General features: G+C 44.7%; 1 protein-coding gene across 8 annotated transcripts in view; it reads left to right on the top strand.

Moving 5' to 3' along the window:
• SLC23A2 (solute carrier family 23 member 2) overlaps positions 1 to 16,602 on the top strand; it is a 152,145-nt gene that overhangs the window by 66,877 nt on the left and 68,666 nt on the right. For all 8 annotated transcript variants that reach the window (XM_055266224.2, XM_055266223.2, XM_055266227.2 and 5 more), the window contains one exon: positions 3,783 to 4,042. In XM_055266224.2, the coding sequence (XP_055122199.1) occupies positions 3,935 to 4,042 (108 nt within the window). In that variant the 5' untranslated portion in view covers positions 3,783 to 3,934. The remainder of the gene's footprint in view (positions 1 to 3,782; positions 4,043 to 16,602) is intronic.

Genomic DNA, 16,602 nt, shown 5'->3' with positions numbered 1-16,602 from the left:
CATAATGAGAACCTATCTCTTTAAGAAAAAAAGTCCCATGATTTTCCCTAAAGTTGATATAGATAAGGGTGATTTGAAAGCTCTGCTGACATGCTAGATGTGAGACAAAGAGCTTATTGGTCCCTTGGAATATGAATGACTATATGGCATGTGGCCGTGTAAAAATCTACCAATATTTCACTATCCTCTTGGCTCGTTTTATTTTCTGAAAAAATAAACTTCTGGTGGTCTCAAGGTAGAGGTCTACTGTGGCTCCTTCAGGCAGATTTTATTTTTAGGTGTGTTTATTTTCACTCTGGGTTTTTTGCAGATTTTGGGAAGGTGATGGGTGGCAGTGGCTAACTCACAATGTAGAAGGCTGATGGATTTGGCTACACAAACATGATGACAACTCTGTCAGCTCAAAAGGTCATCCCCCAAATTCATAAACAAAAAGTGGGGATAAAATGTTTGCATCAAATACAACAAAGATTTAAAGGATTAATATCCTTAAAATAAAGCTCTGTAAACATTATAGAAAATAGGCAAAGGACGTAAGGGTATAAACAACAAAAGAGGCTCTGTGGTTGCCAGCAGACATGAAAAACTCATGAATCAATGCATGGCAACATATCTGAAAAATTACCCACTTGCACAGATTTTTTATATATATATATTTTTTTAATTTTAATTTTAATTTTTTTTTGGGATGGAGTCTCGCTCTGTCGCCCAGGCTGGAGTGCAGTGGTACGATCTCGGCTCACTGCAAGCTCCACCTCCCAGGTTCACGCCATTCTTCTGCCTCAGCCTCCCCAGTAGCTGGGACTACAGGCGCCCGCCACCACGCCCGGCTAATTTTTTTGTATTTTTAGTAGAGACGGGATTTCACCATGTTAGCCAGGATGGTCTCAATCGCCTGACCTCGTGATCCGCCTGCCTTGGCCTCCCAAAGTGCTGTGATTACAGGCGTGAGCCACCGTGCCCGGCCTGCACAGATTTTATATATTAAGGGCTATCAGACTTTGCAGTGTTGTAGTGATCCCTGTGGTAGAGTTTCATATCCTTATTAAACAGCAGAGTTGTGATGAATGAATTAGGACCTGTAAGTGGCGGGGGCTGTGGCAGGATGGTGGGACCCCTGAGGTGGTCTGGATGTGGCATTTTAGGCTCTGCATTCATTTCTCTCTGGGTAGTGTAAACATCACTTTTTCCTCCAGTTTTTGCTGTTAATGATAAGAAGTCTGATGTGAATATTATCTTTCCTTTGACAGTAAGCTGCTTGTGTTGGTATGGTTTTTGTTTTTTGGTTTTTTTGAGACAGAGTCTTGCTCTGTCGCCCAGGCTGGAGTGCAGTGGCGCGATCTCGGCTCATTGCAAGCTCCGTCTCCTGGGTTCACGCCATTCTCCTGCCTCAGCCTCCCAAGTAGCTGGGACTACAGGCGCCCACCACCACGCCCAGCTAATTTTTTGTATATTTATTAGAGACAGGGTTTCACTGTGTTAGCCAGGATGGTCTCAATCTCCTGACCTCATGATCTGCCCACCTCCGCCTCCCAAAGTGCTGGGATTACAGGCATGAGCCACCGTGCCCAGCCTTGGTTTTTTTCTGACAAGAAGTTTCAAGATTTTTTTTTTTTTTTTAAGACAGAGTCTCACTCTTTTGCCCAGGCTGGAGTACAATGGCGCAATCTTGGCTCACTACAACTTCCGGCTCCCAGGTTCAAGCGATCCTCCTGCCTCAGCGTCCCGAGTAGCTGGGATTACAGGCGCCCGCCACCATGCCTGGCTAATTTTTGTATTTTTTAGTAGAGAGGAGGTTTCACCATGCTGGCCAGGCTGGTCTTGAACTCCCGACCTCAGGTGATCCACCTGCCTCAACCTCCCAAAGTGCTGGGATTACAGGCGTGAGCTACCACACCTGGCCAGAAAATTCTTTTTATAATGACCAAGCTGGAGTAAGTCCCATAGACGTGCTTCTGTGTGGGCTTTGCTGTCTCTGCTATATGCATGTTCCTGCTTCTCCAACTGCCGAGTGTATCCCTTGGAGGACCTGATCTTGTCCTTAGGATTAACATGGCACATCTGAGATGCCATCCTCGGTAGGAGGGAAGTGTCTTTAAATGAAGATTTCTCAATCTCAGCTCTTCTGAAATCTTGGTGTGGGATCTGTCCTGTTCATTGAAGGATGTTCAGCAGCACCCCTGGCCTCTATGTACTAGATGTTAATAGCTCTCCCCAAGTTGTGATGGACAAAGACATCTCCAGACATTGCCAGATGTCCCCTGCAGGGCAAAATTACTCTGGATTGAGAACCACTGCTTTAAATGAACATGGATAGCATGTGAATGAAAATGCAAAATGTGCATGAATATGCAAACAAGAATGACCACCCCGGAAGAATTTGATGTGTGTACCTAGCTCTCTGTATTCCACTCATGGAACTTCATGTTCTGGCAGCAGTTTCTTTTGTTTTCCTTTTTGGCCTTCTGATTTCTGAACTCTAAAATTTGTGTAATTCTTTCTCTTTTTTATTTCTTTACATTTCATTTTTCCCCTGGCTCATCCAAAGTGTTTATTAAACGAAGTGTCCCATGAAGAGTTCCTTGAACAGCAAGTTCTGTACTTGTATTTCCAAACTTATTGCAGGCCTGTCCTCACGTTTGCAGGGCAGCTTGGTTGGATTCTTTTATTCCTAGTAGGAAGATAATTGGTGGTAAGATCTGATGTCACCCTAATTGGAATACCGGGGGATGTGCTCTGCCCTTCCCACCCCTACCTGTTTGCATTATCTTTTTCTTTGTAAAAATTCAGGCATAGCTAGGCATGTTTCATTGTATGTATGCCATTCCTTGGAGGGATCCTCTGTGCCCTCCCATTTTTTTTCTTTTGAGACTGAATTTCACTTACTCTGTCTCCCAGGCTGGAGTGCAGTGATGCGATCTCGGCCACTGCAACCTCCGCCTTCCAGGTTCAAGTGATTCTCCTGCCTCAGCCTCCCGAGTAGCTGGGATTACAGGCATGCACCACCACTCCTGGCTGATTTTTGTATTTTTATTTTTATTTTTTTTTAGTAGAGATGGGGTTTCACTATGTTGGCCAGGCTGGTCTCAAACTCCTAACCTCAAGTGATCCACCTACCTCCCAAAATCTTAGCTTCCCAAAGTGCTGGGAGTATAGGCATGAGCCACTGTGCCCGGCAACCTCCTCTTTTTACTGCTTTTGAGTATCTTCCCCTGCTTTTAATTGGGCACATGTAGGGAATTTAGAATTATTTTAATGCGCATCTAATCATGATTAATTGGCTGTATCTGCATTGCCCAATATAGTAGCCACAAGCTACAAGTATCTTAAATTTCGATTAAAATTAGATACAATTAAAATTCAGTTACTCATTTGCACTAAGCACATTTCAGGTTCTCAGTAGCCACATGACTCTGTTGGATAGGACAGATATATAACATCTCCTCATTGCAGAAAGTTCTATTAGGTAGTGCTGGGTTATGAGATATAAACCATATGCATATCAAAGAAGTACCTTAGCTATTTTTTTTCTCCCTAGTATTGTGATATTTTTGATAGTTTGGTTTAGTGGTCCCCCTCTCTAGTGGGCAATTCAGAATCAGTGGGTGACTATAGATGAAGAAGGGATGGGTGCCTGAAAACTGTAATTAGGTAAAGTATTTTTTTGGATGCTTGGGTATAATGTGTAGTGTGACTTTTTTTCTGTGCAAGAAACTCAGTGACTGCATGGCCTGTGTTGTTTTCATGCTTTGGGGTGATTTGGCTGTGCTCTTCTTTTCTAGGTGCTAAGAGATGCCGTTTGCAGGCCTCATCTCTGCCTGAGAATCGGGGGCTCCAGGCACTAGAAGAGCCGGCTGATCCTGGGCTCCTAGCTTGAATAAGCCTTCACTTCCAGCTGCTCTCCAACGGCTGTCCAAACTACTTGTTTCTCTTAATGATGGGTATTGGTAAGAATACCACATCCAAATCAATGGAGGCTGGAAGCTCAACAGAAGGCAAATACGAAGACGAGGCAAAGCACCCCGCTTTCTTCACTCTTCCGGTAATCATATTCCCCACCTTCCTTTCTTAAATCTCTTGAAAGTAGTTTCCGTATGGAATCAACATAGGATTGGCTTTAATGCTCACGTTTTCAGTGAAGGTTAAGGCATTTGCAAACCAAATACTTTATATGTGAGATAGTCTTTGGGCTAACTCTTGGGTTTTAGCTGTGCTCTCAGCCTGGAGTCATCTGCTGGGATTAACTCCAGGAAGGAAGTATGCATTGCTGTTAACATTTTAAATCTAGCCCAGTGCTTACTGTGTCCTGGAGGATGTTGAAGGCTTAACTTTATCTTCAAAAATGTACTCTTAGGAAATAATGTGCAACCCAACATCACACTCATATTGCAAGCTGGGAGGATGAATGACTTACTGCTTGGAACCCCACTGTCCATGTGTATTATGGCAGCAGTGTCCAGCATAGAGGTAGTTTTATCCACATAAGTGATAGCAGTCAGATAAGGCTGATTACACACATTCATTTACATTCAGTAAGAACATTTTTTCCCAGATGTAGGACGATGACTTGATTTGTATGAAGTTACCTGTAATGTGTTGGTTTAAAAACAGAAAAATGCTCTTTAGAGAGGTCTTGCCTCAAGATGTTTTCCTCTTAATATTGGAGATGTGGTTAATGGCAAGAATAGTATTCTAAGATTTTTTTCTTTTTTTCTTTTCTTTTGAGACAAGGCCTCTCTCTGTTGCCTAGGCTGGAGTGCAGTGGCACCGTTAAAGCTCACTGCAACCTTGACTTCCCGGGCTTGAACTATCTTCCCATCTCAGTCTCCCGAGTAGCTGGGACTATAGGTGTGTGCAGCCTGTAGTCTACTACAGCTGGCTGATTTTTTCTACTTTTTGTAGAGATGGGGTCTCACCGTGTTGCATAGGCTGGTCTTGAACTCCGGGGCTCAAGTGATGCTCTCGCTTCAGCCTCCTAAAGCACTGGGATTATAAGCGTGAGCCACCACACCTGGTTTCAAGATTAGTTATTGTTATCAGTGTTGCATCTGAAACTATTGGCATGCCCCATGGCCTGGTGATAAAGGGACTCAACAGTAAGACATTTGAGGGTAGATGGATCTACAGAAGTGTCAGGATTATTTTTTTAAGACTGGGTCTCACTGTGTCACCCAAGTTGGAATGCAGTGGCACAATTAAGACTCACTGTAGCGTTGACCTTCTGGGCTCAGGCAGTCCTCCCACCACAGCCTCCCAAGTAGCTGGGACCACAGATGCCTGTCACCATGCTCAGCTAATATTTTTTATTACTTTTGTAGAGACAGGGTCTCCCAGTGTTGCCCAGGCTGGTTTTGAACTTAAGAGCTTGAGCTCAAGCAATTCTCCTGCCTTGGAGGATTCTTTTTTTCCCTTAAAAAAAAAAATAAAGAAGAGCCTGAGTCTCACTCTTGCCTATGCTGGAGGGCAGTCGTACAATCGTAATGGAGCTTTGAATTCCAGGGCTCAAGCCAACTTAGACTCCCGAGTAGCTGGGATTACGGATGCATGCCACCAACCCTGACTTGAACATGGCGTCTTTTTTTTTTTTTTTTTTGAGACCGTCTTGCTCTGTCACCCATGCTGGAGCGCAGTGGCACCATCTCGGCGCACTGCAACCTCTGCCTCCCGAGTTCAAGCGATTCTCCTGCCTCAGCCTCCCAAGTAGCTGGGACTACAGGCATGTGCCACCACACCCGGCTAATTTTTGTATTTTTAGTAAAGATGGGGGTTTGCCATGTTGGCCAGGCTGGTCTCGAACTCCTGACCTCAGGTGATCCACCTGCCTCGGCCTCCCAAAGTGCTGGGATTACAGGTGTGAGCCACTGTGCCCAGCTGAACATGACATTTTTTAAGTACATTGATTGACTGCTTTCATTCACACTTTATCTATTCATTTATTTTTTTGAATTGTATTAATTCTCCGAGAGCTGTTTAACTAATTTTACAACTGGCATTACCATTTTCTTTTTTCCTATAATGAAAAATTTTGAAACTGGATTTTCTTCACTGTTGAAAGCTTAAGGCTGACACAGGTTTTCTTTTTTTTTTTGAGACGAAGTCTCGCTCTGTCGCCCAGGCTGGAGTGCAGTGGCGTGATCTCGGCTCACTGCAAGCTCCGCCTCCCGGGTTCATGGCATTCTCCTGCCTCAGCCTCTCCGAGTAGCTGGGACTACAGGCGCCTGCCACCACGCCCGGCTAATATTTTTTTTTGTATTTTTAGTAGAGATGGGGTTTCACCGTGGTCTCGGTCTTCTGACCTCGTGATCCGCCCACCTCAGCCTCCCAAAGTGCTGGGATTACAAGCGTGAGCCACCGCGCCCGGCCAAGGCTGACACAGGTTTTCTAGGGGAAGAGGCATCAGTCAGTTGTTCAAGATTAAATTAGATGAACTTGAAGAGTGAACAGGAAGGTTTCATGCATGGGGGTTGCCTCGTCTCTTTGGTGGCTTTATTTTGTCTTACAGCCCAGGAGATGATTCACTCTCACTTCCCTTCACTTTCGGGACAAGAACTTGAACATGTCTCAACCACCTGCCTTGTCATTATGGTCCAGAATTTAAGATTTACTTATTCTAGGTTAAACTTGTAGTATTTTATCGTTAGCAGTTGAATTCATCATTGTATGTTGTCAGCTTCCTCATTCCTTGTTGTTTCTTGAGTTCTTTTTCTTCCCTCTTAGTTTGCTTTTCATTTAAGATACACTGATGGTCTGTGGATGGTCACCATCTTAGTCTTTGTACATCTGGAAATAATTGTAGTTTGCCCTCCACTATTACACAGACTTTGTGAATGATACACCCCAGCCTTCCACCTGTCCTCATTTCTTTTTAGCTGCTTTCTCTAATGATTTGGGTATCCTCTTCCAGCACTGCCTTCTGGATGAGTCCTTCAATATTTTCCGGTTTACTTATTTTTTGTATATAGTCATGTATTTGTGTTGAATTTTTATTGCAATAATTATACTTCTTCTAAAATTTTCATTTGGTTAACTTCTGCCTATTTTTGGTCCTTAATTTCTTGCATATATGTGTTTCTTTTAAATGTGACTTCATTTAAATCATTGGGAACCCTGATATACTATATGAAGTCCCTCCCTAGTTCTCTTTCCATCTGGAATCTTCTGGGAATTTCATCTCTTTCTCTGTGCTCCTGTGGGGTTTGTGTCTTCTCATTATGGATCCAGTCCAGAGGCAGACCCTAGGGTGGAGCCCTCGTTGTCTTCCCCAGGGTTGCCAACCATGGCATGGAAGAGTGGGGAAAACTGCCTGGCCTGGTTCAGCCCCCACCTTGTTCCCCTGCTGGAGCCGAGGCTGCCTGGCTTAGGGCTTCCAGGCTCAGCCCAGCAGGTCCCAATGTCAGCCCCATTTTTTTCCATAAGTGTTTTTTTTTTCTTTTTTCTTTTTTCTTTTTTTTACACAGGGTCTCATTCTGTTGCCCAGGCTGGAGTGCGGTGGAGCGATCACAGCTCACTGCAGTCTCGACCTCCTTGGCTCAGGTGATCCTCCCACCTCAGCCTCCTGAGTAGTTAGGACTGCAGGTACGTGCTACTGGGCCTGGCTACATTTTTGTATATATATATATATTTGTTTTAAATTTAGAGATGGCATTTCTGCATGTTGCCAGGCTAGTCTGGAACTCCTGAGATCAAGTGACCTACCTGTCTCAGCCTCCCAAAGTGTTGGGATTACAGGCGTGAGCCACCGTGCCCAGCCCATACACGTTTCTTGCGTATGGAAATGTTTGTCTTTTTAAGCTTGCCTATTTTGAGGTTTTTCCCTCTATCCCTGTTACATTTTTTAGGGCAGGGTTGGGAAGGAATACTGCTCAAAGCATTAATTTCCAGATCCAACCTAAGTAGGAGTCCCCGTGAGAGCACGGGAGCTGGGAATGTGGACATAAGCCATAGTTGGGTGTAAATATGATGTTAATTATAAAGTTGATTTAACAGTAGAGCCATTTAATTAAGGATGTTATGGAATTTTTATCCCAGTCTAGGGCTATAAAAGGAAGCCTTAAAAGGCGAAGAAAATAGTTTTTAAAGTTATGCTAAATTGAAACTACAAAGAGTAGGAATAGAGTTGGAATCATGGGATGGAGCTGCTGGGAGGAGAGAAATGCCAAGGATAGAGATGGCAGAGAGTCCAAACATGAGCTCCCAGGATGATTTGGCGTCAGGGATGCCAAGATGGACCTTAGTCTGAACTCCCAAAGCTCAAGATAAAGTAGATTACATAAAAGAAGGAAAACACGAAAACAAAACCTCATCAAAGAATGTTTACAAAGGAATAGTTTGTGGGATGGAGTTTTGGGTTGTGGATAGTTTTGTTAGAAAATATGTTATAGGCTGGGTGTGGATGCTCAGGCCTGTAATACCAGTACTCTGGGAGGCCAAGGTGGGAGGATCACTTGTAGCCAGGAGTTCAAGACACCAGCCATGGCAACGTAGCGAGACCCTCATTCATACAAAAAATTTAAAAATTAGCTGGATGTGGTGGTGCATGCCTGTAGTCCTACCTACTTGGTAGACTGAGATGGGAGGATTGCTTGAGCCCAGAGGTTCGAGGCTGCAGTGAGTTAGCAGTTGTGTCGTTGCATGCCATCCTTGGTGACAGAGCAAGACCCTGTCTCCAAAATATATATAAAATAAGAACAGGAACACAGTACTGCCCGTATTTAATCACTAGTGAAATTGCTACCCTAAGTCAACTTTTAAAGTAGAAGACCATTTTGAATGATTTGCCCATTGACAGGGAAAAAGTGAGGGGACTAAGTTACAGTGGGTTGCTTCCCATTGCCTGACGGATGGGATTAGTGTGGGGGCAGCTGATTGGAGGCAGGGGCAGTGGGGTAGGACAGGAAGAATTGGTGGGTCTGGGAGATACCAAAGGCATGGGAATAGTAAGAACAGAGGTGAGGCTGATAGAAGAGATGATAGGAGGTTTTGAGGGCCAAAGAAGGAGATGTTTCGGATTCCCATCAAGATTTTATACAGAAGAAACTGATTGGGTGTATGTTGGCTTTGGAGAAAATATGAAGTCTAGGGAAAAGCATAAGTTTGGAGGGTGGGGAAGATGGAAGATGATGGGTTTTATTTGAGAAGTTGTGGATTTGAACTGCGGTGCTCCTAGAGCCTGCGGGCACTTGGGGTGTGGGATTTGGCACACACAGAGATCAGGAGAGCTGTAAAGACTCACTGTGACGGCTCATGTGGGTGGTGACTGACCTGTGCGAGAGGGTGCTGCTGCCAAGCAGAGCTGGCAGAGGAAGGTAGGGTTGAGGGTCTCACCGTTGGAGGTACCCACACGTGAGTGACTGGGAGGATCATGCGAGGACATTGCTGCATGCTAGTGCCTTGTTTCATTCTGGCCTTTGCAAATGTAAATATTGAAGAATAGCCAGCATGGCAGCTCTGGGTTTTATCTTTTTGTCTGAATCTGTACTGTCCAACATCATGGCTGCTAGTCACATGTGACTGTTTATATTTAAATTAAATACTATTAAATAAAACCTGAAATTCACTTTGTTGGTTGCACTCATCAAGGACTCCATAGCCACATGTGGCTAGTGGTTAGCCCATCTCTGCTTGCTGGTTAGGGCCTTGTGAGGCTGAAATGTTGGCTCTTATTTTCTCATTTGCCCCAGAATCCAAAGCTGGGCTTTAGGCTGTCAGCTGTTAAGGCATCTAGAGAAAGGTGTGCTGGAGTGCAGCGAGGTTGGGCACTAGTAACCAAATCTGGCTGTTCCTGAGAACCAGGCTTGTGGAGCGTCTCCTGGAAAGGGAGGCGGGGTGTGTGGATGATAAGGATCTCATCTTTAGAGATTCTCTTAGGCATCCTGTGTTGGATGAGTGCTTCCCAGATCTTTAAACAAAATAAAACAAAACACCCACACAGACATTTTACAAAGAAAAAGAACAAATCCATACTTAGAAGTAGAATGTCCACTAGGTCAAAGTAAGAACAAGAGATGTGCCAAGCCCCAAGACTCATGGAAATTAGATCATGTGGTCAGAGTTGATATCAAATAGGGGGAACATAGCAAAAGATCTTCTTCTTATCCCACAGGACTCTAATTAGGCAAATTCTTATGTTTTAAAGCCAGCTAGGAAATGCGTAAATAGGGGTGAATGCCCATGGCAAGAAACAGGAACCAGAAAAAAAAGAAAAAAAGCAAAAAAGTTCTGATGAACGATCATACCCTAGGGACACTGATCCCAAAGTACAGACAGGAAGCATGGCCAGAAAAAGGCTGTGTGTTTGCTCAGCAGTTCTTGGACCACCTAAACCTGGAAGCCCAGTTAACAGCCCAAACTTCCTGTTGGCACAGGCACCGCTGTGACACACACAGCCTGTTGTTTCAGTGCGTCATCATTCAGAGTCAGGGAAAGCGTTTAAGCTTCCTTAAGCTTTTCTTTTAACAGCCTTTGTGAGAATATTTGGGTATCAAGAGTAGATTATTCTGTCTGGAAATATTAGTGGCATGGACCGAGGAGTAACTTTATGAGGTTCAGTCTTACCAGAGAAGGGGAAAAATACTCCTGGGTGTTCATAAGAACCGACCACTTCTCATCTTCCCTTGGTGTGTGTTCTTCAGAACATGTAATGGGAAGAGTCCACAGCCTCACATTCCTCCATTGATTTAATGTGTCTGGTGCACATACCTGGTAACCAACTGCTTATAGCCCAGTGGGGGACATATGGCAAGACAGCCAGCATACCATCAGTGTTAGGGTTTGAATTCCGCATGGGTGCTGATAGTCTCCACATGAGACCCTTGCCCAGTCATGTTGTAGGGTAGGCCTTGCCGGTCAAATGAAGGTTCCCAGGGGAGATAACATGGAAGTCCTAAAAAATGTCTAGGTGTAGTAGGTCAAGAGGAGGGAGACTGAGGGCCTCTCAGCTGAGGGTGGGCATGGCAGTGTCCTGCTCGGGGCACTAGTGCAGAGTACAGTGGAGGTGGAGATGAGCAGCAGGGATGCTGAGGAGAGGTCATAGTAAATTTGCTCGTTTTGGGGTAGGAAATTCCTGCGGTGGGTGCTCGGGCAGGAAGGGTCTGGAGATAGGAAGGCAAGTTAGGGTGCTTACGCAGTCCAGGTGTGAGCCGATAGTGACCTGACCTGGAAAGTGTGGAGGAAAGGAATTCTTCCATTCAGCAGATGGTTATTGGTCACCTGCTTCGCGTGAGGCTCTGTCCTGGAATTGGCCTCCTAGTGATGGTGGGAGGAGAAAAACAGTAAAGAAACAAGCAAATACATCAATCTTGTGGCAGCTGGCCACTAATTCTGTGAAGAAAAATAAATCAGGGAGGGGAATAGTGAGTAGAATGTGAGGTCAGACAGTGATCATACAGGACCTGCAAGCCATTCATTAATTTGTCCTTTTAAAAATAGGAACTGGGTGCCACTCACAGGTCTGGGTTCTAGAGAACAGCAATGAATAGACAGACAAAAATCCATGAGTTTCCATCCTTTTTTTTTTTTTTTTTTTTTTTTTTTTTTTTGACAATCTTGCTCTATCATTCAGGCTGAAGTGCAGTGGCATCATCATGGCTCACTGCAGCCTCAACCTCCTGGGTTTAAGCCATCCTCCCACCTCAGCCTCCTGAGTAGCTGAAATACGGCACATGCCACTGTGCTCAGCTGATTTTTAATTTTTTTTGTAGAGACAGGGTCTTACTATGTCACTGATCTCAAACTCCTGAGCTCAAGCAATCCTTCTGCCTCAGCCTCCCAAAGTGCTGGGATTACAGGCGGGAGCCACTTCGCCTGGCCACAGGGCTTCAATTCTGGTGTGGGAGATAGGCCATCCACAGTAGAAATAAGTCAAATGTACAGATGTTAGATATTGACAAACACTAGGGAAAAAAATAAGGCAGAGGTATGGGTGCTAAAAATTCAGGCGGCCAGGAAAGGCTGCACCAAGAAGGTGGCCTTTGAGTAAAGTCCTGGAGGAGTTGTGGGAAGCCTGCGTGTGGGCCTCAAGGGCAAAGGCAGGGGCGTGCCTGGTGTTGCTCCACCAGGGTGGGCATTGACCAGAGATTCCATAGGCCTCGTGGGCCTCACCAGGATGTTGGCCTGAGAAAAACCTTTGGAGGCCTTTGAGCAGAGATGTGACGTGCTCTGTCTAGTGGGGAGTAGGCTGAAAGGAAAAGCAGGAGGCCAGGCAGGAGCTGGTGGCTCTAGGACAGGTGTGCTGACAGCAGCTGCATCCTGGGTGCTTGCCATGTGGAGGTGGGAGAAGCCACCAGGCTCTAGAGCAGACCTGGTCTCTGTGCTTTTGGTGTGGATGAGGGTGGGGGCAAGTCCCTTCAGAAAGAGATACCCGTTCCAGGCGTTGAAAAGTATGTCAGGAGAAACTCTGACTCCGGAGGGAGGGCGGGGAGGAGCCACAGTGGAGGAAGGGTTGGCTGGAGGTGTGGCCAAGAGCTTTGAAAAGGGGCGAGGTGCTGTCCTGGAAGAGACTCCTGGAAGGAGCTTCAGGAGGAGACCTGGGGCCTGTGGGACTGTGTCCTGATGAGTGTGCCTAGCAGGCAGGAGGTGAGCAGGACAGAGTGGCGATGCGGCTCAGGGCTGTGCTGTGCAAGAATGCAGGGATGCGAGGATGCCCCAGAGTAGGGGGGAAGAGGGAAGCCACCAGGATCAGGGATCCATGCTCCTTTCTTTCCTTTTCTGTTTCTCTTCCCTCCCCTCTTCTTCCTTCCTGTCCCTTCTTTTAAGACAAGTGACCTTGGCAGAAAGATGTAGGGAGGTACAGTGAAGAAACCATTTAATGGCTGCTTCAGTTCCTCTAAACCCCTTGACCGTATGATGACAGATTTGAACATGCCGCTTTTCAGCAGTGAAAAGAAGGCAAAAGGGTTTTTTGGTGCAAATACCTTCATTCTAAAAACCAAGCAAAGAAGCCCAGAACATGTCCTTGTTCTTGTGACTTTAGTACCAGGTGCTGTGAAGTTCCTTTTTGTACATCCCTAAATAGAGAGTTTGGAGTACTTAGATCTTAAAACGAAAAGTCTCAGTTGGACGGTAATAATAGTTGTCTGGGAAAATGTTCTTTCTGTAAGAATAATAGATTTTGGGATTGACTATGATTCCAAGAAGGGCCTGAGGATGAAGAGAGACTGTTTCCTGGAGTCGGCCCAGGGAATTGGTTTAATTCTCCTATTTCTGTAAGATGAGAGTTTTAATATACTGCATAATGGCCATGATTTAGGCAGGGGATGCCCTTAACAGCTTGAAGTGGAACAACCAAGATGAGCACCCTTTTCTGTTTTAAAATTTGTAAGTGGGGGGGAAAAGTGTTAGAAAAGGAATATGCCAATATATGCTTTGAGATGAAAACATCAAAACGATGGGATGCAAGTGAAGATTTTTGTTCATGGTAAGATATTCTTTTCCTTATCCATCCTCCCTCCCTCCCTCCCTGCCTCCCTCCCTTCAAGATGGGGTCTCGCTATGTTGCCCAGGCTGGTCTTGAACTCCTGGGCTCAAGCAGTCTTCCCATCTTGGCCTCCCAAAGTGCTGGGATTACAGGCGTGAGCCACCACACCCAGTCCTAGATTTTTAACTTAAAAAATTTTTCCTCTGGTTTTGAAGTTTCAGATAGTTTATCATATTGCAATATACTTTTAATTTGAACAGAGTTTTGGTAGTTTTAAATGAAATGAGAGATGTTAGTAATACAAAGTACACGTCCAATAGTTGGGAGACACACAATTTGTTATGATTGAAAATAGCAAGAAGTTCTTGCTACAGTCTCTTACTTGCTACTAGGCTCTTTGTAAGCCTATAGCAGGCTTACGAAGTTGATCAGCATTCTGGCCATCTCTTGGGGGTGTGTGTGCTTTTTTTTTTTTTTTTTTTTTTTTTCTTTAAAAAAAAGACACGATCTCGTTCTGTCACCCAGGCTGGAGTACAGTGGCGTGATCTTGGCTCACTGCAGCCTCCGCCTCCCGGGTTCAAGCAGTTCTTGTGCCTCAGCCTCCCAAGTAGCTAGCTGGGACTACAGGCATGCACCACCATGCCCAGCTAATTTTTGTATTTTTTGGTAGAGACTGGATTTTACCATGTTGGCCAGGATGGCCTCAAACTCCTGACCTCAAGTGATCCGCCTGCCTCGGCCTCCCAAAGTGCTGGGATAAAGGTGTGAGCCACCGTGCCCGGCCTCTCATCTCTTAATTTGTGTGAGGTCAGGTTTGTGGAATCTTGGTCATGGAAGAGGCCTTAGAGGACCTCTTGTTTGTTCTGCTTTTGCTAAATGCTGTGACAGGAATGCATCAGAAGCAGTTGACAAAGCCTCCTGCCTTTCCTACCCTATGTGATCCCCCTGGCTTCATCCTGCTGCCTCTGCTTTCTGTGGATCAGCATCAGTTCTTCCTGGGATCATTGCGACAACCTGCGTGTGATCTCCCTGCCCCAGCTCTCTTCTGACCCCTGATTGGTATTCCTGCCTGTGCCTTTTGCACTTCCAGGACTACTTCAGATTTCTTCTCTTCTAGGTAAATCCCCACTTCTGAATTCCTAATCCCCACCCCCACTAACTTTTATTTGCCTAAGCTAGGTAGGCAGCCTTCTTAGTTTTAATGATTAGAGATAAAATATTTCAGATTGATTTCTTTACCATAATCTAAGCCCATAATTCTATTGGAGAAAAAGTTCATTCCTGCTAGGGTTTGATAAAGTACTTGAAGAGGAAGATATGATATTGGAGGTTTTGAGGCAGTAATCACTCAGTTGTCACATTCCCCACCCTCTTAAATTGCCCTTAAAATGGATGTTTTTAAGCATCCATAGTTCTCCCTAGGTTTTGCGGTACAAAATACGTTGTTGGGGTGAAATGGAAGAAGCAAGAATGTTGATATGTTCTGCCTCTTGTTTATAGTTCTCATATGTTTATTTTCTGTCCCTTTTTCATTATTTGTGTAACTTTCTTCATTTACAAGAGAAATAAGTTCACTGCAGAAAATGCAGGATGGTAAAATGAGGAAAACAAATAATTTAAAATCTCACTAGCCAGAAAAACACCACTTTCTGTTATTTTGGTAGTAACAGAAAGTATTTTGCTGATATTTTGGGTGTATTTCTTTTTTTTTTTTGGTCATGACTGTTGTTTGAGACAGGGTCTCACTCTGTCACCCAGGCTGGAGTGCAGTGGCATGATCATAGCTTCCTGCAGCCTTGACCTCCCGGGCTCAAGTGATCCTCCCACTTCAGCCTCTTGGGTAGCTGGGACTGCAGGCATGCACCACCATGCCCAGCTAATTGTTGTTATTGGTGTTGTTTTTAGTAGGAATGGGGTTTTGCCATGTTGCCTAGGCTAGTCTCCAATTCCTGGGCTCAAGTGATTGGTCTCCCAAAGTGCTGAGATTACAGGCGTGAGCCACTGTGCCCAGCCTTGATGTATTTCTTTCCAGAGATTTAAAACAAGTATTTGAGTGTTCTTTTATAAAATTCTCATCAACACACAATCTGCTTTATAAAGCCTTTAACTTTGTATCATATCGTGGCATCTCAATGTTATTAGAAACGGAACTTGTAATTGTGACATATAGCAAATCATGGATCTAACTTTTCCACTTTCATTGGGACTTTGGATTGTTTCTAATGCTTTGCTATAATAAATGACAGCCTAGTTTATATTGACCTTATTGTAGCTGATTGCTTTAATTTTGAGTTTCAGTGAAGCCAAACACTTCTGCCAGCATTCCTTGGCCATTTATATTCTTTCATTGTGTCTATTCTTCTCCCTAGCCCCTTTATTCCTGTGGAGCAATACTGGTGATCAAAGATACTGCATCATACAGAACAATTACAGAGAAGATCCCTGGATCTGATAGCAATTTGAGGGAATAGAGGGAGAACCAGCCACACCACCAGCCAGATCTGTGCCTGTCATTACTGATAGCCCTAGGATAGGGGGATGTTTCCTCTGTCTCTGTTTAGGGGGAGCAGCTTTTGTTGTGGAAGGAAGTATCTGTATCTGCAGATCTGTGTCTGTGGCTCCGTTCTTGCTCTTTTCACTTTCTGATATACAGATGATGTTCTTTAGACCTGTGTCAGTGTATAAGGATTATCTTCATTGTTTTTTATAACTGCAAAGCGATCCATAGTATAGATATACCATAATTTATTTAATTATTGCAGATAGACATCTAGACTGTTTCTAATGTTTTGCTATTACAAATAGCACTGTGCTGAATAACCTGGCACATAAGTTGTTTCACTCAGGTGTAACTGAAGGATAGATTTCCAAGAGTGAGATTTTTGAGTCAGAGGGGATGTGCCTTGGTAAGCTGAGGGGGCTACTCACCAAATTGCTCTCTGTTGAGGAATTTCATCAGCAATGTGTAAATGCCTGTTTTCTTGCATGCTTGGCAGCAGAATATATGGTCAGACTGGGCTCTTGTCCTGACTAGTAGGTAGAAAGAGGTTTCTCATTATAGTTTGGTGGAGTCTCGTTCTGTTGCCCAGGCTGGAGTGCAGTGTCATGTTCTCGGCTCACTGCAACCTCCACCTCCCAGGTTCAAGCAATTCTCCTGCCTCAGCCTCCCAAGTAGCTAGGATTACAGG

Source organism: Symphalangus syndactylus, chromosome 24 (assembly GCF_028878055.3).
Source record: "Symphalangus syndactylus isolate Jambi chromosome 24, NHGRI_mSymSyn1-v2.1_pri, whole genome shotgun sequence".
Classification (NCBI taxonomy): Eukaryota; Metazoa; Chordata; class Mammalia; order Primates; family Hylobatidae; genus Symphalangus; species Symphalangus syndactylus.
The sequence above is the reverse complement of the archived record's forward strand: the minus strand, read 5'-3'. Positions and strand labels throughout refer to the sequence as shown.